The 24,223-nt window shown below is 44.7% G+C and overlaps 1 protein-coding gene across 1 annotated transcript; it reads left to right on the top strand.

The window, feature by feature from the left end:
- Window positions 1–1,127: 1,127 nt before the first annotated feature.
- LOC125721477 (E3 ubiquitin-protein ligase TRIM47-like) lies at window positions 1,128–18,613 on the top strand. The gene is made up of 6 exons (XM_048997420.1): window positions 1,128–1,804; window positions 5,828–5,923; window positions 6,497–6,730; window positions 6,902–7,060; window positions 7,625–7,684; window positions 18,552–18,613. Exons 1-5 carry the CDS (start codon window positions 1,214–1,216, stop codon window positions 7,652–7,654), a joined length of 1,110 nt encoding a protein of 369 aa, XP_048853377.1. The 5' UTR covers window positions 1,128–1,213; the 3' UTR covers window positions 7,655–7,684; window positions 18,552–18,613.
- Window positions 18,614–24,223: the final 5,610 nt, after the last annotated feature.

Here is a 24,223-nt window from a genome sequence, read left to right as displayed (position 1 = left end):
CTTAGTGTGAGTCTGTATGTGTGAGTTTGTGCTCTGCTATAAACTAGTATCCTGTCCATTGTGTCCCCCGCCCTGTGCCACCTGGGACAGGCTCCAGGCTCCCCACCCCCCCGTACAGGATAAGCAGTAATGCAGGACGGCTCCACACTGTTCCAAAGAAATGGCGCTCCAGCTCCCTTCAGGACTTCAGACCAGCTGCTCTCACTTCACACCTCCAGGCTTGTGGGTGTGGTTCCCACTCCTGGTTCTGCATGTACAGCTTGCATGTTCTCCCCGTGTTCCTGTGGGTTTCCTCAGGTTTCCTCATGCTGTCGAAGATCATGCAGTTTGGTGAATTAGTGTCTCTTGATTGTCCTCAGCATGTGAGTGAGTGTTTGCCCTGTGATGGACTGGCATCCCATCCAGGGTGTCTCTGCCTTGTGCCCTGTGCTTCCTGTGATGTGTGTGTCCCATAACCCTGTACTGTGGTTATTGGAATTTGTTGGATACTTTTTTGATATATGATCTTTCTGTTCCTGGGGATGGCTGAAGCTGGTCCATTAACTTTTGGCTTAAATATAAGAGTAGTGTTCAATTTTCATTATTAGAGTATGGAATTATTTTGGATGATTAAAATGATCACTCTGAACTTGACTGTCCTTCCTAACATAAATACACTCCCTGCACAAACACACAGAAAGAAAAGGAAGAGATTACATATATTTTCATGAATATTGTATATAGAATAATGTAAAAAAACAAATCTGTGCATTGACAGCACTTGTCAAAGCTTGTTCTGTCTAATCCTGACACAGTCTGTCTATAACTGCACATCCCTGCATGTTTCACCTGAAACCACATGATCCCAAACGTGATTCTAAACCGACACAGAAATTCATTCTCAGTAGATCTGCTCTCTTATACCTTTATACCTAATTTCTATCTACTGCACAAAATCAAAGAGTAGGATTATAGTTTGTTTACAGAAAAACAATGTCAGTAGCTGTTATTCTCATAAAAGATAAATAAATGTTCGCTTTGGGTACAGTTTGTATAATGTACTATTTTGTTCATAAACTGCAGCTCCACTGTTTGCCCAGTCTGCTCTTCTCAGTCTGGTCTCAGTCCAAAACCACACCTGCTGCAGTCTGAGAAGCAGGAAGTTCCTCCCACTGTCACACACAGACGACTGTGAGAGAAAACGAGACTGAATCCTATCAGTGTTCGTGGTAAAATGGCAGAAGCCAGAGTTGCAGTGGATGTAAATGAGTTAAGTTGTGCAATCTGTCTAGATCTACTAAAGGATCCAGTGGCTATTCCCTGTGGACATAGTTACTGTATGAGCTGCATTAAGAGCTGCTGGGATCAGGAAGATCATGCTGGAGTTTACAGCTGCCCCCAGTGCAGACAGACCTTCATACCCAGACCTGTTCTGGGCAGAAACACCATGCTGGCTGAAGTGGTGGAGAAACTGAAGAAGACTGGACTACAAGCAGCTGCTCCTGCTGACCAGTATGCTGGACCTGGAGATGTGGAGTGTGACGTCTGTACTGGGAGAAAACACAAAGCTGTCAAGTCCTGCCTGGTGTGTCTGGCCTCTTACTGTGAAACTGACCTGCAGCTTCACAACAAACTCCACCATGCAAAACAGCACAAGCTCATTGATGCCATCGGCCATCTGAAGGACAAGGTCTGTTCCCACCATGACAAACCCCTGGAGGTCTACTGCCGTACCGACCAGCAGTGTATCTGTTATCTCTGTACGTTGGATGAACACAGAGGCCATGATACAGTCTCAGCTGCTACAGGAAGGGCGGAGATACAGGTCAGGCTAATTTAAAAGAATTTCCCCTTTCTATCTAAAAGAATTTCCCCAAAGGGATCAGTGAAAGTATCAATTATTGTTATTATCTAAAAGTTAATTTTAAATAAATGGATTTTGTCTTAACACTTGTTCGTGTAATTGCTACGAAACACTCAGATCAAGTCTGGTTCGGTAAAGTTGTCATGACCTACTTGTCCGGTCTTACTAGCGGGGTTACTAGCTTGTCGGATTTAAGGTAGTCTGGGCAAAATGTAAGTAAACGAATATGAAGTCCATTTAAACTGTGGTACCTTACATCCGACAAGCCAGTAACCCTTCATAGTACAGAATAACTCACTAGAGCCACAGTACAGTAAGGCCGTGCCGCCGAAGATGTTTGTACGGGACGCCATGACACTCAAAATAAAATAAGTATATCAAAAAATATAAATAAAATGATAAATATTTCAATAATGTATCCTTTTATTTTTAAATAATTTCATAAAATTTCATGAATTTCATAAAATTATATTTCATAATAACACTTGTCTTCTATGTATAATTTTTAAATTTTACAATTTATTGTTTCGTAATAATGTCGCGATTTTCATTAGACAATTATTATTATAAAATAATATTTTCACAATAAAGTTTAACTTTTCACATTATCCACATGCATATTTATACTGCATCAGGAGGTGTTTTGCAGGATTGGCACTGCAGCCACCGGATAAAACTCACACTGTTCCATTGGGACTGGTGTGGTGCTGAGGTGTCACCCACTGCACAGCTGCACTCAGGTTCTCATCCCTGAGGTGGTTCGTCGTGTGGTGGGTGCGGTAAGGCACTGTACTCAGTGTGTGCTCCTTACCTCCGTACCTTACCTTACCTTACCTTACCTTACCTTACCTTACCTTACCTTACCTTACCTACATCAACACAGTACAAATGTACATGTTAAAAAAGGTCTTTCGGTACTAAGATGTACGTAGATTAATACTTTTCTATTCAAGGTTAAAGGGTTCAGCCTTTAAAGCATTGTGTTGGTTGCCATAGGATAATATTTTGGCTTTCAATGATAACCAGTGAAGCTCAAAATTTATGAAAATATTAACAAAGAGGTTCATTGTTTTGTCTGATATGTTGAATTATGTCTGACTTGGAACAAATACAGTAAAAGTAGTCAGGGCTGGAGTGGGACTGAATATCTAACCAGGAATTCAAGCCCCCGGACAGCCCAATATAAAACTATATAAACAATTACACTGTTATTATATGTTTCTATTCACACATTCATTTGCTTGGCTACTGAACACACATTCTTACCTACATGCTTTAATTTTACCTTCATGTCATTTTTACCGGCACATTTCACTAATATTAATAACGCGTGGAGCAGCTTTGACATAAATAATGAAGCTTCGCCTCAGTGCCTATCCTTCTGTCTCTTCCCCGTGTGGCCAGCAGCCATCGCTGTCCATCCCCTTTGTCCTCTCATCGTCTTTGGCCCTAGTGTGTTCTTCCTTTTCCCCACATGGCTGCATTTGACTCAATGGGATGAGTGTGTGACACAGAGGCTGGGACCAGCTGGTTAAGGGTTTGAGGCAGGTCAGGAACCAACCACACCTCTTTCATTTAATTATTGCTTTTCTATTCTTCCCAGTGTTTGTTAGTTCTCTGTTCTGCTTGTGAAGCTTGTGCCTTGTTTTATTATGTTCCACATGTTTCTGTACTTTCTAAGTATTGAATTCCTTGTGTGTGTTTCTTACTTTCAGTGTTTGTGGGAGTTTTCCTAGTCTTGTGTTCATTAATATAAGTTACTGCACTTGTTGCCTGTTTTCCCTGCACTGTTGTTATTGGTTAATTGTCTTATATGTCACATCTGCTTCTTTGTTAGTTCGGTACAGCAGCCTGAGCATTAGAACAGAAACCTGCAGTTTTATATCTTGGACCCAGCAGTGTGGCCAGTGTCATTATGCTATGTGAGCTCTGTCTTCAGAGTGACCAATGCAGCTACAACTGGCTCTCCTTGATCATGTGATCATCGCAGCATTAAATAGGTGATATTCCAGCTGGTTTCCACTTCTGTAATCATTCTCAGAGTGGGTCTGCCCATCTGCTGCTGGATTTGACAAAGCCTTTCTCTAGCAGTTGTACTGGTTCTGAAGTAGGTCACACAGAATCTGTCTTACCTTGGATCTGATATCCTCAGGTCCTTGTGTCTGTTCTATGTTCTTCTTCACAGCCAAATTCAGTGCATGTACAATGCAGGTTGTGTGTCTGACACAGGCAATCACATTTTGTGCAGCGTCAGTGTGAGCCATCGGACTTTATTCTGTATTCCCCACTCCTCCATCAGGCTGCCTCGACTGCAGCCATGTTTTCTGCAGAATGAGACTTTGGGAATTTTCCTGCTCCCAATAATAAGGTCGACAGCTCAGTCTTATCATTTATAAAATGGCATTTGACTGCTAAATAAGCTTCCATATGTATGAATGTCCACATGTCAGATGTTAGTCTTACTGCTTTGGCCTTTCTCACCTCTTCCTTTGTCTCTTTTTCTATCTTAAATGTTTCTGTCACCAAACCCTTTCATGTTTGCCTGGATGGGAGAATGTAGGTTGGATCCAGGATCCCCACAACCTCCCTAAATCCTGCGTTATCCACTATGGTGAAGGGTTGTGCATATTGACCAAAGCCTCATCAATCATTTGTTTCTTGGTCTCTATACTGGGAAAATTATACAGATTATTGGGTAATACCCTCACCCAAATCTGATATTATGTATTCATACAATTAAACTGAACCTTGGACACAATAATGACTAATAATAATAATAATTATTATTATTAAATTAATTATTGAAAATGAATTATTATTAAATTATTATGATGATTAAAACTTACGCTGCAGTGTGTGTGTACGCCGAAATATGTGCTGTACAACAGGTTTGAAACCGGTAATGAGGATTGTGCCACATTTTCAGTTTCCAAAGCAGTCACATGGTTGAGTGCAGAATGAAGCTTCAGATGACCATGGTCACGTATTCAGGGTGGAACGAAGGAAACTGAAGCTGTGCTTCAGAATGTAGTGAATCGCTTTTTTATTGTCAAGCTTAACATCACTAGCTGCCCCATTCCCTCTGTTAGTCTACGTGTCATTTTCTTAGCTACTTTTTCCCTGGTGAGTTTTGACCCCTTATTGTTCCTTTATTGTGTGTCTTTCCAGTTTGGTTCAGTCTCCTTAATTCCCTTTGTCTTGGAGCTTTTAAGTGGATCCTCACCTTGTTTCCCTGCCTGCACCAGGCTGCGCCCCAACATGCACATTAAATATATGATATGTTCAAATTCTGAAGAATCTTTAATGAATCCCATTTTACACATTTTCCTTTCTGAATTTGCGTGGAACATCAACGATGCAGACTTTGACACAGTTTCCATATGAATGGGTCACAACAGTCCAATATTAAACCAACTTCCCAGCAGATTCAGAGGTTTCAGTGTCGCAGGAGAAAAGATGCATTATTGTTGTTCACAGTGCAGTTTATACACAGTGGCCCATTATCAACTGACATGTGATCTGACATCAATCTAATAGGACGTCAGTTGAGTAGCCGGTCCTGCAGTGCAGCCCAGGACACATTCGCCTTCACATTGCTATAAGAATGTGGCCATATGCAGCCCAGACCAACTCCCAGTGTGGGTTGAGTGATCGGATCTCAATGTATCTCCAATGCGTCCTGGGTAATTAGCGCTGTCCACTTGTGATTGGATCACCCAGGACGCATGTTAATACCAGGTGGAAACAGGACCAAAAGGTCTATGTCCATTGTATCCTACCTACAGTCAATAAATCATTAATGAATATCCATCCATCCATCCATCTCCTATCCGGTAATCCAGGTCAGGGTCAGGGGGAGTGCCTGGAGCTTTTCCCAGGCAGCATAGGGCCCAAGGCTGGGGTCCACCCTGGACAGGATGATAAATGAATGTAATCTCAGCTAATGAAACAAACTTGTTTTGTCATCTTGTTTCCTATCTGTAGAAACAAATGGGTGAAATACAGAGGGAATTTCAGCAGAGAATTCAGATGAGAGAGAAGGAGCTGCAGGAGCTGAGAGAGGCTGTGGCCTCAATCACTGTGAGTATGAACCTGAGGAGAAGATAACAGCTGGCTTGTGATCATAATGAATCTTCTCTCAGATTCAACAGATTGTAGATTTACAGACTTGCGCGGATTAATCAAATTAATGCTGCTGTGGTTTATTCTGGGTCAGTGGGATAAAGTTGCTGGATTACAGAGTTTAACCAAGTGTTGCAGCAGTAGTAGTTTATTTATTTAAAAAAATACCATAAAAGGCCTATTTGAGAAAAATGAAACTTTTCATAACCCAGCATAATGCAAATAAACACTAAAAAAGTCACCTATTAAACTGAGACCTAATGGTGACAACCAACCTGCCCCATACAGCCACCAGTCTCTGCCAAATCCCTGCAGCTGACAGTGTATGAGCTTAATGAGGGATCATTTCCAATCAGTGCTGGCTGGGTTTCAGCACCTGAGGCGTCCAGCATGGTGACGCTCCAAACCTCAGCCCTGTGCTGTTTTTATACCTCCTGTCAGCTCACATCTCTTTTGTACAATGAGGCTCTCTGGAGTCTCAAAAGGGGCCAATTGTAATTTACTGTCCTCTGCTCCCTGTGTCACCAACAGAGCTCAGCACAGTCAGCAGTGGAGGACAGCGAGAGGATCTTCACTGAGATGATCCGCTCCATTGAGAGAAGACGCTCTGAGGTGACAAAGCTGATCAGAGATCAGGAGAAGGCTGCAGTGAGTCAGGCTGAAGGAGACATGGACAGACTGAAGCAGGAGATCGATGAACTGAAGAGGAGACACTCTGAGCTGGAGCAGCTTTCACACACAGAAGATCACATCCATTTCCTCCAGGTAACAGAACAGCTACTTTGGCAATAAGAAAACCAGAGTATTCAAATGAATGCATATTGTCATTTGTATTTCAACTAGTCTGTCATTTGTCAGATGTTAATGGTTCTGTTAATTAGATTGCAATACACATTTGTATTGATGAAGCTGTTTAATCAGACTGTTTGTCTGTAGAGGCGCCAGGCTCTTCCTGTCACTCCTGAAGCTGGATTTGGACCCAGAATCTCTGTCAGTCCCAGATCTGATTTTGGGAATTTGAGGAAGGCGGTTTCTGAACTGAAAGATCAACTGGAGAATTTTTGCAGAATGAAAATGGCAGAGATCCATCACCAGGTTAATACATTTTCTAGTCTGTTCATGTTAATATAGACCAGGGCTGGCCAGTCTTACCCAGAAAGGGCTGCTTTTGCTGGATTACTAATTAGAGGACTGATTGGCTGAAGGGTCTCACACCTGTGGTTGAACAGCTGACCTAAAGGTTACCCCAAAGACCTGCGTACACACTGGACTTTGCGGGTATAATTCCCCCCCCCCCCCCCCCCCCGATGTAAACCGTGCAGAGAGAGTATGCAGTACAGTCAGCCTCACATTTGTGTGACCAAGTCAGTTTGTTTACAATAAGTTTAAATCTTTGTGATAACTGGTGAAAGAGCTTCACATTCTACTGGCTGCAAAACCCAGATCACATGAAACATGTTTCTTCTACATTATAGAAACCAAAAATCTGTATTATGTGTAACTTACCATGATTTGCAGTTTGTTAAAATGCAATTTAATTTTTTATTGTCCCTCATAATGATAATACCCCACTGCTGTTATCTCCACAGTGAGTGAAGTCCATCTCCCACAAGTAAATTCCTTTTACTCACATCGCTGTTTCTCTCTGTCTCCTTCTAGTTACCAAAGACACCGTCCTACCAGTATTAGTGCCCAGGACCAGAGCAGAATTCTTACACTGTGAGTCTGTTCACACACACGCTTCTCTCTCCCTGTATGAGGTGGAGTGTGTTTTACTGTGTTTTACTGTGTTTCATTTTCTACTGCTAGTGGAGCTTCTCTTTCTCTCTCCCGCTGCCTCCGGGTCTTTCACATTTACATGAGCTTTTTATCTCAGTGGACTTTAAATCCAATTGCTAAGTAAGGCAAGTTTATTCAGGGTGCTTTTCCACTGCACCAGGTTCGGTACTTTTGGTTCTTTCCCTTTTCCATTAACTTCCAGTCGAGTACCAGTACCAGAAGTTCCAGTACCAAAAGCATCATTGCAGCTGTGGTACTTTTTCGATACTTCGGAACTTTGGTGTGGGACTTACAAACACGTTCATTGTCAATTTAAAAAACAATTTTAAAAAGTCTAAAAGCCCAAAACACAAATAAACAGTTAACTAAAAAGAAGTGAGATTGTAGAGGCAGCGTATGACTAAACTCCTGCTAATTTAATTTATTGAAACAAAGCAGCAACAAAAACATTTTAAGCCCTGATTATAATGAGCTGACAGTGTTAGCAGACCTCAGGTCTTCAGGAAGCTTGTTCCACAGACAGGGAGCATAGAGACTAAAAGCTGCTTTAGCCTGTTTGGTCTTCATTCTGGGACACTGAGTAAACTTTCAGGGGTCTGGATGCTTCACAAGGTTCAAGGAAGTTAGTGCCATTTAGTACCTTGTAGACAAGTAATAATATTTAAACCAATCCTGTGATGCTCAGGAAGCCAGTGCAGTGATTAAGGAGCTGTGTGATATGCTCCACTTCCTTGGTGTTAGTGAGGACTCTGGTGGCAGCATCCTGGATGAGCTGCAGCTGTCTGACTGATTTATTACCAAGACCTGCAAAGACACCATTTCAATAGTCTAGCCTGCTGGAAATAAACACATGAACAAGCTTTTCCGTATCTGGTTTAGAGAGAAATCCTTCTCTCTCTCTCTTATTGGGCTGGTTTCAGCTTCCGTTGGATGGATCTTAAGCAGACCTTGGGCAGGACCTGGGAACACTGTACTGATGCCTCATTTCCACCAACATGGAGCCGGTGCTGGGCTGGTTGTCACTTGATGCCTTTTCAGAACCTGCCTGTGTTTCCACCAGTTTAGAAAATGAACATAGGTGACAGTGAGAGTAAAGGTTCATATGTATTCCATTTTGTGGGATTTGTTCTTTTCTGTTCCAGAATAAGTTTTATAAGCTGCCAACTGTCCTTTTAACAGTCGCACTATTAAAGATGCCAATAACTGAACTTTGCAATCTGCCTCATGATCTCTTCGCCACTCAAGTGCCATAATATTTTATTTATCAGACCTGTGGCATGGTTTTCATTTACAATGCAAAGTTACTCCGATAATAAGCTGGCTACTTGTTTTATTGCTGGCACCGGAAATATTAGACAAAACTATATTGGTGATTGACTGAATTATCCAGGTATGCGGATGGTTTGGACACGATGGCCCCTCCCACTTGCACTGATGTTATGAGAACTTTTTTTTTTTTTGTGGTGGCCTATAGCCTTCTACCTTTGACCGAATCACAGCCATGATATACCGGAGTATCTTCTTATATGTCATTGCTTAATTATACTGCACTCATAAAGCATTATAAACACAGCTATAAATATTTATAAAAAAGCATAACACATTATATCCACCATTATAACGCTTTATGAATGCTTTATGACACACTCAGCTATAAGGCACTATAGATACCTTCATAATGCAATACAAAGCATCCTTAATGCTTATACCGATCATTATAATGCATTATGAAGGTATTTATAGGGCACTAAAGATGAAAGCTTCATACATCATTCATTATGCATAATAAGCATGCCTATAATGTGTTATGCCTTTTGATAAATATTTAAAGCCATGATTATAATGCATAACAATGGATTATTATTTGTTGTGAATTTTTATTTAATTACTAACAACATGGCCTTAAGTGTTCCAGAGATTTTATAATGTTCCGTAATCTGAGCAAATGGAAGCATGTAGATGTTGAACAAAGAGGCTCAGTGAGGATTATAATTCTAATTGATGGTCAGTGTTGACACACCACAGCACACAGTGCACAACACCGAAATGTGTCCTCTGCATTTAACCCATATGTGACATTGTGACATAGCAAGGGGCAGCTAATTCAGCGCCCAGAGAGCAGTGTTTTGCTTAGGGTCCCTCAGCGGTGCCTTGCTGGTCGGGGATTCAATCCAACAACCATTAAGCCACCACTGCCCACTGCCAATAACGGACCCTTGAGGAACTCCACATGTAATTTCTGTTCATTCAGATTCATAATTACCCTTCTGACAGAAAGTAGTGCCTGACTTGTAAAAATAATTCAAACCCATTAAATAAGGTGGCTGCTCCACCTCCTTCCCTAAGTGCTCTAGTCTCACTGATAAAGGGCAAGTAGGAGTAGCTGGTTTGATCAGGGCTGCTGCATAGTTTTCATTTGACCCCATTTCAGTTTAACGCATAAAAATCAAGGTTTATCCTGATAATACAATCAGTCATTAATAAAGATTTTCCAACCAAAGGCTTGATATTCAGTAAAGATCAGTTTAATGTATAAAACACATTGTCTGACCCAGTGTGTAGGTGACACACAACTGGAGTCAGATGAGAGAGAGAGTAGCTGTGGGCTTTGATGCACTTTGTTCCCCCTGAAGTCCTTCCTTCACGTTTGCTCTTTTTGTGTATTCGCTGAGTGTACTTTTTTCAGATTCTTTAATATTGTCCTAAGACGGCACCTGCAGTCTTACCCAAACTGGCTGTGACACTGAACATCTCCTAAGTCTGTGCTTTAGGGCCATGACTTCACACGACACGACTACACTTACGTGCGTAGTTTACATCTATCTGGAGGATTGAAGGTCATGTCCACCAGGGGGCAGTGCGAGAAAACCATCTTGGTCGGTTCCTTCGTTTCCAGTCTCACTTGTGAGCATGTGGTTGTGGCATTAAATGTAGAAGGAGGAGGGAGTCAAGATGGCACTCTATCATACACTGTTTGATTAGAGCTGCAAGCCGACTTGTTTTGTTTACCTGTGTAGTGTGAACTATATGCAGATTTACTACTGTCTGGATTTATCATCCAGTGACGGCAATAACTATACATAGTCATGATAGGCTCTGAAAAAAGAAAAAATGATGGAAGAGATTAAACAAGAGATTTTCCAACCAAATGTGTTGGACCTTTTCAAATCAGTCACAAACTGATTTTTGGCTTATTTCTAATGAATTAGGAAATATTTAAACAAACATTATAGCTTCACCATTTTCTGACCACCGAGCCATTGACATCCATATATCCATATTGTCATCGTCTATCCATCTATCCATCCATTTTCCAAACCGCTTGGGTCGCGGGGGGTCCGGAGCCTATCCCAGAAGTGATGGGCACGAGGCAGGGAACAACCCAGGATGGGGGGCCAGCCCATCGCAGGGCACACTCACACACCAGTCACTCACACAGGCACACCTATGGGCAATTTAGCAACTCTAATTAGCCTCAGCATGTCTTTGGACTGTGGGGGCAAACTGGAGTACCCGGAGGAAACCCCACGACGACATGGGGAGAACATGCAATCTTTGTCATCGTCTACTGGATATAAAATATCTTCAAACGGGATATTAAACAGTTCAATCTTGAGAAATAAAGTAGCTATTTTAAATATAGAATAATTAACTGACTTACACTGGAACAGACCCAATACAGAAAAAAGTATTGCAATAATAACATGATGTAACAAAATTTGTCAGAAGGTTTAGTAGTGACTTGGCTCGAATTGGAAGAGATGAAGAAAAGAAAATTATAAATGAGATTTACTGCTTTAACCTGCAAACCAGTCAATCGTCTTACTGATACAGAAAATAATGTAGGAGGTGACTTACAGAATAAATTGTATGATTATATATAAACATAAGGCAGAAGGAGCCTTTGTTAGATTGTGGCAAAAATGGCTTGAACAAGGTGAGCAGAACTCAGCCTATTTCTTTAGGCTGGAAAGTCAGCAAGTCAGGAACAACTGCATTATGCGGGTGAGGATTTATGGAAATGCTGCAGATGACATCAAGAAAATAGCCAAATTCTGCACTGAGTTCTTTAATAATTTGTATGTCAGGAGTCTTGATCCAAAATTTTTGATTTCTTCTCAAACATCACGGGAATAACTGATGTGGATCGTGAACTTTGTGACGTCCCAGTTGGTTTAACTGAGATGTGTGCAGCAATAAATTGTTTAAAAAAAAAATAAAATTAAAAATTAAAATTAAAAAAATTGCTTTTTTCATCATTGCTGGAGACTTCAATCAGGCAAATCTGAAGCCAGTTTTCCCCAAATTCTTCCAATATATGAACATCCCAGCTAGAGGGAGAATCTGTCTGGACAATGTTTACACAAACGTTTGTGAGGCCTACAAGGCCCCCCCCCCCCCCACCTCGGCTACTCAGACCATGTCACTGTGATCATGGTTCCTGTGTATAAATCCCTGCTGAAGCACAACAAACCAGTCAGTAAGAGTGTGGCCAGCTGGTGCCGTCTCAGCTCTCCAAGGCTGCTTTGGATCTACTGACTGGGACATATTTAAGGAGGCTGCTATAAATGGTGACGCCATCAACCTGGAGGAGTATATAAACTCTGTGATCGATGACCACGAGAGCCGACCAAAGGCCCTGGATGATGAGGGAAGTGCTCACATAGCTAAGAATCAGAAATGCAGCTTTCAGATCTAAAGACAAGGCTGCCCTCAGGACGCCCACAGACAACCTGTCCCGAGCTATGAGGATAGCCAATCAGGCACATGCACAGAGGATCAATGTACACTTTAAATGCACCAAAGACACACGCCGTATATGGCAGGGAATTCAGCCAATCACGATCTACGAGCCCATCCTACACATCAATGGCGGTGATGTCTCCCTTCCAGATGAGCTAAACAACTGTTTTGTACAGAATAAGCCGACACCCCCCCCCCACCCCCCAAGTGAGAAGCTACTTTGTCTGACCACAGCTGATGTGAGAAGTACTCTATCCAGAGTCAACCCACGCAAGGCAGCAGGAGCTGACAACATACTTGGCTGAGTGCTGAGAGAATGCACTGACCACATGGCTGGGGTCCTCACAGAATGCACCTCTTTAAGCCAGTGGTCTGTCCCAGCATGCTTTAACTTAACCGCCATCATCCCAGTGCTGTAGAAGCCATCAGTGACAGGCCTGAATGACTACTGCCCAGTAGCACTCATGTCAATCATCATGAAGTGCTTGGAAAGGCTGGTCATGGCAGTAATACATAAAGACTAATCTTCCCACCTCTCTAGACCCTCTCTGATCTGCATACCGGTCCAACAGGTCTACTGAGGACACCGTAGCCTCTGCCCGTCACCTTTCCCTGACACATCTGGGTAAGAGAGTCACAGATGTCAGGATGTTATTCATAGACTTCAGCTCTACCTTCAACATGTCCCTCAAAAACTGAGGGGGTTAAGCTTGAACACCACTCTCTGCAGCTGGATCTTGGATTTCCTGACAGAGACGCCCCAGTCAGTATGTATGGGCTGCAACACGTCCAACACCATCATCATCAAGTTTGTGGATGATACAACTGTGGTGGGACTGATAAATAGAGAAGATGAATCAGCATACAGAGAAGAGGTGGAAAGTCTGTCCACAAGGTGCAGAGACTATAATCTATCTGTCAACGCTGACAAGGCAAAAGAGATGATTGTGGACTTCAGAAGGACACGTCCTGCCCACACCCCACTCAGCATCAACGGTACTGCTGTGGAGATTGTAAGGAGAACCAAGTTCCTCGGTGTGGACATAACTGAGGAATTTACATGGACAAATAACACCAGCTCCTTATTCAAGAAAGCCCAGCAAAGACTAAACTTCCTGAGGTGGCTGAAATAAGCAAACCTTCCCCTCCCATCCTCACCATGTTCTATAGAGGCACCATCAGCAGTGTTCTGACTAACTGCAGTACCATCTGGTATGGCAGCTGCAACAAATCTGACCACAAGTGCCTGCAGAGAGTAGTGAAGACAGCAGAGAACATTATGGGATGCCTCTCCCTTCCCTACAAGCCGCTTTTTGCAAACGCAGTGTCCGCAAGGCCTGCAGCATTGTGCAGGACCCATCACATCCCTCACATGGTCATTTCACACTCCAGCCACCTGAGAGAAGATACTGCAGCATCAGAGCCGGGTCTGCCAGGCTGCGTGGCAGTTTGTACCCCCAGGCTGCCAGGCTGCGTGGCAGTTTTTACCCCCAGGCTGTCAGGCTCCTCAACACCATGCTGCCTCCCAGGATCCCTCACTCTGCCTCCTCACTGCCTCAACCCCCCCGTAACCCACAACTAAAGGCCACAGACTGACCCTTAAGCACTGCACTGCACTTAACACTTTGTAACTCTGACATGGGGGCAATAATAAGAATCCCCATTATTCTCTGTCTGCCCCATTATTCTGCTTCTATTCCTATTTTCAGCTGTTAGAAATGTTAGACGTGTTACTGCTGTTACTACTATTATCATACACTGTTTACACTGTGAACTCAGGCTGTTACAGCGTACATGATGGTGAATTCAGGTCTAACTGACTGCAGAAAAAACATCATATATTTAATATAGTTCTAACAATATTGCACATTGTCCAGTATTGCACATTACTGTATATTGCACAATCTACTCCTCTTCCTCAGTTGCACTGTCCTGTAAGTCCTTTGCACATTGTCTTGTCTTGTTCTCTATATTGGACTAAGTTTATGCTTACACTGTGGGCCCTGAGCTTCGCCATTTCATCTCTCTGTATACTTATATATGGTGGAGATGACAATAAAGTTCAATTTGACTTTGATCTCGGGGGTTTGTTCACGGTGCAGCAATTTGGAAAAAGAGGGAACTGAGCTGGAAGGTGAAGCTTTTAATTTACCAGTTGATCTACGTTCCTACCCTCACTTATGGTTATGAGCTCTGGGTGATGACCGAATAAATGAGATTGTGAATACTGTATAAGCAGCAGAAATGAGTTTCCTCAGCAGGGTGTCTGGGCTCAGCCTTAGAGAGGGTGAGGAGCTCAGACATCCGGACTCAAAGTAGAGTCGCTGCTTCTCCGCATTGAAAGGAGTCAGTTGATGGTTCTAGGATACCTCTTGGACGGCGCCCTGGGGAGGTGTTTCAAGGCATGTCCAACCAGGAGGAGGCCTGGGGGCAGACCCAAAGATTATATATTATATATAACCTGAGAGATTATGTATAATATATACTACATTATATACCAGCCTAGATGCATCCGCGTTGGGAGCGTCGCGTTGGCGCGCTGCTGGAGAGAGGTGTGTGTCCAAAGTGGATTAAAAGACGTTCATATTGTGATCTAAAGACAAACTCACTTTTATTAATAGCTGTTGTAGAATCAATATTAAACTCACTATTTTATTTGTGTCCATTGCTTGGCCAAAATATCAGGCGGATCATTGTGAGCAGCAATAAGAAATAAACATAACAATCTCAAATAATTATAGACATTAATTAGCTTTGCACATTAGTTAATTTTGCACATTGCTTACTGAGCAAAATTAACACAATACGATCATTAATAACATAATCAGTTTACTGAATGTGTCTGGCAGGCTGTGGGGTGGACTCTCTATAAAACAAAACAGGTGTTTAGTACCAAATTAGGACCCAATAAACTCATTTTTAATTCTTTATTAAAAATTAAGGATGGCATGGTGGTGCAGTGGTTAGCACTGTTGCCTCACACCGCTGGGACCCGGGTTCGAGTCTCCGCCTGGGTTACATGTGTGTGGAGTTTGCATGTTCTCCCCATGTTGTCGTGGGGTTTCCTCTGGGTACTCCGGTCGCCGAGCTACGAAGCTTCCTGGGGCTGGCCTCCTATTATAGGAGGTTTGTAAAAGACTTTGCCACCGTCGCTAGCCCTTTGCATCAGTTGACCAACAAGGGTCGGCGGTTTGGTTGGACTGAGGACTGCGTAGCGGCTTTCGAACAGCTGAAAACTGCCCTCGTGAGTGCCCCAGTCTTGGCGTATCCTGACCCCGGCCAGCCTTTCCTTTTGGACACTGATGCCAGCAACGTGGGGGTCGGAGCGGTGCTCTCCCAGAGGGGAGAGACTGGGGAGCGGGTGGTGGCATACTACAGCTGCAGCCTCAGCCGGGCCGAGAGGAATTACTGTGTTACCTGGCGTGAGCTGTTGGCTGTGGTCCTGGCGGTTCGTCATTTCCGACCCTACCTCCTGGGCACTAAATTCCTGCTCAGGACCGACCACGCCAGCCTAACCTGGATGCTGAACTTCCGCCAGCCGGAGGGTCAGGTGGCCCGGTGGCTGGAAATACTGCAGGAGTATGACTTCGAGGCCCAGCACCGACCAGGGCGGCAGCACGCTAACGCCGACGCTCTGTCCAGGCGCCCCTGTTCTGCGGATGAGTGCCGGTACTGCAGGCGCCTGGAGGAGCTCGACCGGGGTCCGACATCGGCAGCAGCAGAACCCGAGGGTGAGCATGAAGGGCAGGAGCCTTTCACCGCGGCGGAGCTGCAGCAGCACCAGGTGAGCGATCCAGCGCTGGGGACGGTGAGAGACTGGATGGAGGCGGGGACACGGCCAGACCGGTCCGCCGTGTCTTCCCAGGGGCCCGAGACGAAGTCACTGTACTCCCAGTGGAACAACCTGGAGCTCCATGGTGGTGTAATCTACCGGCGGTGGCGAGCGCCAGACTGGGGAGGCGACATACTCCAGCTCCTGGTTCCCCGGGCCTTGCGGCCTGAGGTCCTCCGCTGGGTTCATGGGGCTGCAGGTACTGGCCATTTTGGGAATGGCAAGACGTTGCGGCGGTTGAGACGGCGGTTCTACTGGCCGGGGTGTCGTCAGGACGTAGAGATCCATGTTCACTGCTGTGACGACTGCACGGCACAGAAGGGTCCCAGCCAGCGCTCCCATGCCCCATTGCAGCAATACCTAGTCGGGGCGCCCATGGAGCAGATCGGAGTGGACATCCTGGGTCCGTTCCCTGTCACTGATGCCAGCAACCGGTATGTCCTGGTCGCGATGGATTATTTTTCAAAGTGGCCAGAGGTGTACGCGGTGCCAGATCAGAGTGCGGCGACGACGGCGCGGACCCTGGTGGACGAGATGTTCACGCGGTTTGGTGTACCGGAGGAGCTCCATAGTGACCAAGGGAGAAATTTTGAGAGCCAGGTGTTGGGAGAAGTGTGTCGGAGGCTGGGGGTGAGAAAAACGAGGACCACCCCCCTCCATCCTCAGAGCGATGGTCTGGTTGAGCGGTTCAACCGCACGCTGGCCACCCAGCTGGCCATCCTGACCAGCCAGCATCAGAGGGACTGGGATCAACATCTGCCCCTTGTGTTGTGGGCGTATCGGACAGCAGTGCAGGAGTCAAGTCAGTGTACTCCTGCAGCGTTAATGTTCGGAAGGGAGCTCCGAACCCCGGTGGACTTGGTGTTCGGGGCGCCCCCTGAGCCAGAGATTGCTGGTGGACCAGAGATGGACTACTACCGGCGGCTCAGGGAGCGGTTGCACACGGTGCATCAGCTGGCAAGACGGATGTTGGAGGGAGCTGGGGCTCGCCAGAAGCGGGCGTACGATACCCGTGCGCACGGTCCCCTGCTAGGGGCCGGAGATCGGGTTTGGGTGTTCTGCCCCCAGAGGAAGCGGGGGCTGACCCCCAAGCTCATGAGTCACTGGCAAGGCCCGGGCGAGATCCTGGAACAGATATCAGAGGTGGTCTTCCGAGTCCGGATGCCGGGGCGGGGAAGGCGGGTGGTGCTACACAAGGACCGGCTGGCGCCGTACCGTCCGCTTGCCCCCGACCCACAGACTGGCGTGCAGCCTGGGGACTCCTTGCTCCCTACGGCTGGCCCAAATGGGGGTGCCGTGGATTTCCAGTCAAGGCCGAAGCGTACTCGACGCCGGCCTGAACATTTGCTGGACTACATAGTGGACAGTTAAGGTTGTGAGGACACTGAACCTCTTGGGGGGGGGCTGTGTAATGACCTGGCTGGGGTTGTTAGCCAGGTGCATTCTGGGTATTGTGTTGTCTGTATTTTCTATCGTTCTGCTAGTTCCTATGTGTTTGATTCTCATGTTGTGTTATGTTAATGTTAGCCACAGTGAAGTTGATGTGTGTTCTGTGGGGCGGGTTGAATTGGTATGGTTGGCTGACATTGGTGTGGTGGGAGCGTGATAGGGGTGCGGTGTCAGCAGCATTAAAAGAGAGAGAGGAAACAGGGTAAAATAAATGTTTGGTGTGAACCCCTACTGTTTCCTACTAGATCATTCAGGGATTACAGACCTGCTGCTGAGACGCTCGGGGTCGCGCGGTGTATGGGGCACGAGCGCTCTCAGTTAGTTGTGAAATTCGGCGATAGTCGCTAGCTGTGTTAGCTAACGAGCAGCCTAGCCAGTTCAGCTCTACTAACCCGCGGTCGTTACAATATATACACACACACAAATAGAATATATGTTATATATTAGATAAGTGGCAGAAAAATCGATGGATGGATGGCGCGGGCGACCAACATTTCCTGAGGTATTTCACATATTTGACTTTTTATATTTTATGTATCGTACAGAATAATAGAGCGCAGGCTAAAGTGCAGTTGGGTCCCCAGCGAGTCTCTCAGCGCGGCGTGTCTCAGCGCAGGGGGCAGCCGGAGCGCCGCAGACTCGGGCGGCTACATGAGTATATTGGGAATAAAATGTGTGTATTGGAGCGAGTTCTGTGTGAGTGAGTGTGTGAGGTGTGACAGTGATAATGATGGAGATGCTGGGCTTCGTCATGGGATCAATCGCTCTTCCTCTTGCCTACAGACTCCTGCCAGCTGACGCTGGACCCCAACACAGCACACAGATTCCTGTCTCTGTCAGGGGGGGGACAGTAAGGTGACATGGGGGGGGAGAGCAGCCATATCCTGATCATCCAGAGAGATTTGACAGCTGGAGCCAAGTTCTGTGCAGAGAGAGTCTGACTGGCCGCTGTTACTGGGAGGCTGAGTGGGATGGAGATGCTGCCTGCATAGGAGTGACTTATAAAGGGATCAGGAGGAAAGGATGGAGTGACTGTTGGCTTGGATACAATGACAAGTCATGGATGCTGTGCTGCTCTCCTCACAGACACTCTGTCCGGCGCAATAATAAACACACTGTCATACCCATAGAGCCCTCAGGCTCCCGCAGAGTAGGAGTGTATCTGGACTGGGGGGCTGGTGCTCTGTACTTCTACAGAGTCTCCTCTGATGGACTGACCCCCCTGCACAGATTCACCTCCTCATTCACTGAGTCCCTCTGTCCAGGGTTTGCGGTTTATCCAAACTCCCCCGTGTCGCTGTGCATGCTGGGATAGCTCACTGTGTGCTGGAGGAATCATTTTTACCATATCAGAGTCTCACATGTCGCTGCTTCTCCGTGGCAAAAAGGTAAAATCTCTGCTTTATAACCAGTATAACCCTTTTTACTCTGTCTGAAGTGTGATGTATGTTAATAATTGGGTTCTGTAAGCTGAACAAACATGTAGGCCTCGCTACCATTCAACGGATTTGTTCGTTTAGTTAGAATGAGTAATGGCGGCAGAAGAGCTTGCAGTAAATATTTCTGCCTTAGCAGATGACATGGAAATTAATCGGGTATCAGCAGTAGATGCGTTTGATAGGTTGTTTGTGTTGTCACAGAGGGTAGAGGAACTTACAATCTTAACTGGACTTGATACGAGAAGGGTGCAAACTAATGTAGCTCAGGCGTTACATCAAGTCACGCAGTTGGTTACCCTCTGTGACAACACAAACAACCTATCAAACGCATCTACTGCTGATACCCGATTAATTTCCATGTCATCTGTCACGATCGGTCGCAGAGGTAAGCGGCGATCGTGCGGGAAAATGGGTAAGCAGGATGCAGGCAGGCGGAATACGGGGATTAACGAGGGTTTAATCAATAAACAGGAAGCAGGAGACATGTAACGCCAACTAACATCAATGACCGACAAGGAAAACTGGGGAGACCAGGACTTAAATACACAAGACTGATTGAAAGCAAACGGAAACAGCTGGGTACAATTCGTGAAACACACGTGGGTAAGCAGGGGGCGTGGCGCACAGGAGGAGCGGACTAGCCGGGCGTGACATCATCTGCTAAGGCAGAAATATTTACTGCAAGCTCTTCTGCCGCCATTACTCATTCTAACTAAACGAACAAATCCGTTGAATGGTAGCGATGCCCTAAACAAGGAAGTGACGTCGTTAATGAAGGTCCACCTTGATGAGCGGTCTGACAGTTGGGAATTGCAAATTGAGTTTTCTCCCGAACATGCAATGCAATTCCCGGGGACGCCATTGCCATTTGAATAAAGTGGCAAAAAGCCCATGGCAAAACGAAATGCAATTCAGTGATTTGTTATTCTATTTGTTATTCAAAATATTTTTAAATGAATTAAGGATTTCATAAGCACTTTGCACATTGAAATGCCGATTGCAGAATGTATTTTCAAATTACATGCACAGATTAAATATTGAAATGACAAATGCATGCTCTGATTGAATATTGAATTGACAATTGCCAAATGAATTGCCATTTGAATAAAGAGGCAAAAAGCCCATGGCAAAACGAAATGCAATTCAGTGAATTGTCATTCTATTTTTTATTCAAAACATTATGAAATTAATTAAGGATTTCATAGGCACTTTGCACATTGAATTGCCGATTGCAAAATATATTTTCGAATTACATGCACAGATTAAATATTGAAATGACAAATGCATGCTCTGGTTGAATATTGAATTGACAATTGCAAAATGAATTGCCATTTGAATTTTTGTGCTTATAATCTTCCATAAATCCGCGCTCTCTGCTCACTGAGCGCAGCAGCCTGATATCGCAGCGGCGACGCTTTGGCCAGCAGGGGGCGGCAGACGGCAGACAGTTTATTAACTCAAAACCTACAGCGGTCCTGAGGTAACTTAGTAAAGATAATGATATAATCAAATTAATCATATATTAACTAAGTAAACATAAATAACATAAAATCTTAATAAGTCACGTTAGTACAACAACAACAGAAAGACACCTGATCATCAATGAAGTAGTGTAGGTGATTACCAATTACCAGAAAAAAACACATAAATCCTGTTTCATTAGGAATCCTGAGATATATACAGTACTGTGCAAAAGTCTTAGGGAGTCATAGGAAGCTATTTATCTGGGTAGCAAATTTATATTTTCTCAGTATGAAAAAGAAAATTTTATATTAGAACATGTGCAAATTATGAGTAAAACAAAAAAAACTAAAAGGAATTTCTTATGTTCTCCAAAAAGTTACTGATATCTTGTTGGATGGCTAGATGAACACCAATATGGTTCCTAAACCTCTCCTCAGGTTCACCTCGGCCATTTCATGTATTTGTTAAATTTCACGACCAGCTCACTTAATTAATTAATGAAACTAGTTTTATAAAGTCACTGAGGTACTGATTAGCTATATGAGGTGAGCTAGTGGTCATGTCAAAAAATTGTAGTATATTGAAAATACTGCCAATACTGGGATGACTTTAGGAGAGATTTTGAAACGGTTAAGGGCAAACAGTTTGACAGACATAATATCATAGGTTTAAATCAACATGGAGATCATTTTAAAAGTTTATGTGACTGCCTTATATATATATATATATATATATATATATATATATATATATATATATATATATATATATATATATATATATATATATATATATATATATATATATATATATATATATATATATATATATATATATATATATATATATATATATATATATATATATATATATATATATATATATATATATATATATATATATGGGGCGGCATGGTGGTGCAGTGGTTAGCACTGTTGCCTCACACCTCTGGGACCCGGGTTTGAGTCTCCGCCTGGGTCACATGTGTGTGGAGTTTGCATGTTCTCCCCATGTCGTCGTGGGGTTTCCTCCGGGTACTCCGGTTTCCCCCCACAGTCCAAAAACATGCTGAGGCTAATTGGAGTCGCTAAATTGCCCATAGGTGTGCATGTGTGAGTGCATGGTGTGTGAGTGTGCCCTGCGATGGGCTGGCCCCCCATCCTGGGTTGTTCCCTGCCTCGTGCCCATTGCTTCCGGGATAGGCTCTGGACCCCCCGCGACCCAATAGGATAAGCGGTTTGGAAAATGGATGGATGGATATATATATATATATATATATATATTATGTGTGCAGTTATATATATATATGGCCAGCCCACAGCTGTTTCTGCTCCCATTGCATTAATATGAAAGCTATCTGCTTGTGTTGATGTTTCGCCTGATATTTCAGGTGATATTTCAGGATGCAGGCGGGTGGACTGGGTGGGTATTACTGTTATAGTGGGGTTTGCTGGATAGATGGACAATTCACAGTTTATATTCCATGAAAGTCCACATATATCATTCCATTCACCCTATTCATGTACACCATCGCAGTGGCCAACGTCCAGGCAGGATGTTCACCAGCACTTTTCAGTCTCTTAATGCATGTTACAGTGAGCAGCTGCCATTCTGCGAAAGTCTGGCTTCCCTCTTGGGGACATGATCAACAGAACAACGTGTGAAAGACAGTGAACTAAAGTGATGTGTGGCGGAAAAGTAACACTGCACATCACTCTGAACACACCATCCCCACTGTCAAATATGGTGGTGGCAGCATCATGCTCTGGGGGTGCTTCTCTTCAGCAGGGACAGGGAAGCTGGTCAGAGTTGATGGGAAGATGGATGGAGCCAGATACAGGGCAATCTTGGAAGAAAACCTCTTGGAGTCTGCAAAAGACTTGAGACTGGGGCGCAGGTTCACCTTCCAGCAGGAAAACGACCCTAAACATAAAGCCAGGGCAACCATGGAATGGTTTAAAACAAAACCATCCATGTGTTAGAATAGCCCAGTCAAAGTCCAGATCTAAATCCAATCGAGAATCTGGCAAGATCTGAAAACTGCTGTTCACAAACGCTGTCCACCTAATCTGACTGTACTGGAGCTGTTTTGCAAAGAAGGATGGGCAAGGATTTCAGTCTCTAGATGTGCAAAGCTGGTAAAGACATACCCTAAAAGACTGGCAGCTGTAGTTGCAGCAAAAGGTGGAATTCCAATAAAATTGATTCATGTTTGTGGCTGTAATGTGACAAAATGTGGAAAAGTTCAAGGGGGCCGAATACTTTTGCAAGCCACTGTAAACCACAGGCATCACCCTAATGGTAAGAAGTGTGATCCGCTTACGACTGACACGCAGTAGAGACAGGATCCCATCCAACACGGGACCAAAGGCTCACACAGAAATAAAGGAGAAAAACACCAGCTGCCTTTTCCAAGCTGTTTACATTCCTGCGCTTCCTCATGGTGACAGTAACAGCCCGTGTCACATGACCACTGTCATGTCCTACCCATCACACCTGCCTGACCCTCCTGTCTCCTCACTAGCGTGACCCTCATGATTCATGCCTGTTGCTTGTTGCCCCTCGTTAGTCTTTGCATTTAATTATCTATTTGTCTCGTCAGCCCCTGTCCGGTCATTGATGTTAAACCTTCCTGCTGCCTGTGACCTTCCCGGTTGCCAGTCCGCCCATTTGTGATCCCTCACAATCCTCTTTGTTTCCAGTCTCAGCCCATCTAGTTCAGCAAACCCCCTTTTTGTTTCGCTACCAAGGATGCAGAGATGAGAGTCTTTTACCAAGCGTACAGTGTCCAGAGTGGATGAGCATGACCACAGTGAGAAGAGGATCTGATGGATGGAGGACCTAAGTACCATAATCTTAGTAACGCATGAGCAGAATTGGACCATAAGAGGAACTGGCCGGCTCCATCTCACACATGGTACGTTGGTGTAAAAGTTACTCAAAACCATATGGCTGAAATCCTCCACATGTGCATTTTGAATGTATTGGGCATGTTGTCCTGTTTTAACCATGAGAATCCAGTGAGGGGCGGCTCAGTGGGTAACAGGGCTGCCTTGCAGCTGCAGTGTCGAATGTTTCCATCCTTCTCCTATGCTGTCTGTGTGGCGTTTGTTTGCTCTCTTTATCCCACATGGGTTTCTTCCTGCAGCGACTCTGACAGGCATCTGTAAATTGCCCAGAGTCTATGACTGTGAGTGTGCCTTGTGATTAAATGGCATTGTATCCATGGTGGACCCCAGCTTTGTGCCCTGCGTTTCCTGTAATTGGCTCTGGGATACCCTTGTGATAAGTGTTTGGAAGATGGATGCATCACATCTTAGTACTTGTGACGATCTGTCCCGTCTCCTCCTGATTGGGCCAGCAGAGGTCACTGCTGACACCCCGTAACTCTCCTAACCCTCCCCAGCTGTATCCCATCGCTGACGTTCTCCACCCTGATCTGTTAGCCTCCTACACCTCTCTCCCGTCGGTGATTACTGTGTATAAATGTTCCTGCTCTCATGGTTCCTCAGCTCCGTCATCATTCTTCCAAGTGCTGTTTGCTGTATTCCC

The sequence above is a fragment of the Brienomyrus brachyistius genome, unplaced genomic scaffold, assembly GCF_023856365.1.
Source record: "Brienomyrus brachyistius isolate T26 unplaced genomic scaffold, BBRACH_0.4 scaffold33, whole genome shotgun sequence".
Lineage (NCBI taxonomy): Eukaryota > Metazoa > Chordata > Actinopteri > Osteoglossiformes > Mormyridae > Brienomyrus > Brienomyrus brachyistius.
This window is presented reverse-complemented; position numbering and strand designations above follow the sequence as displayed.

What these genes read in the sequence shown, in the direction of transcription:
- LOC125721477 (XM_048997420.1), top strand. Translation starts at nt 1,214, where the DNA reads ATGGCAGAAGCCAGAGTTGCAGTGGATGTAAATGAGTTAAGTTGTGCA. An exon ending in AGGCTGTGGCCTCAATCACT is followed by an intron (nt 5,924 to 6,496) that starts GTGAGTATGAAC and finishes TGTCACCAACAG; the next exon opens with AGCTCAGCACAGTCAGCAGT. An exon ending in TGGCAGAGATCCATCACCAG is followed by an intron (nt 7,061 to 7,624) that starts GTTAATACATTT and finishes GTCTCCTTCTAG; the next exon opens with TTACCAAAGACACCGTCCTA.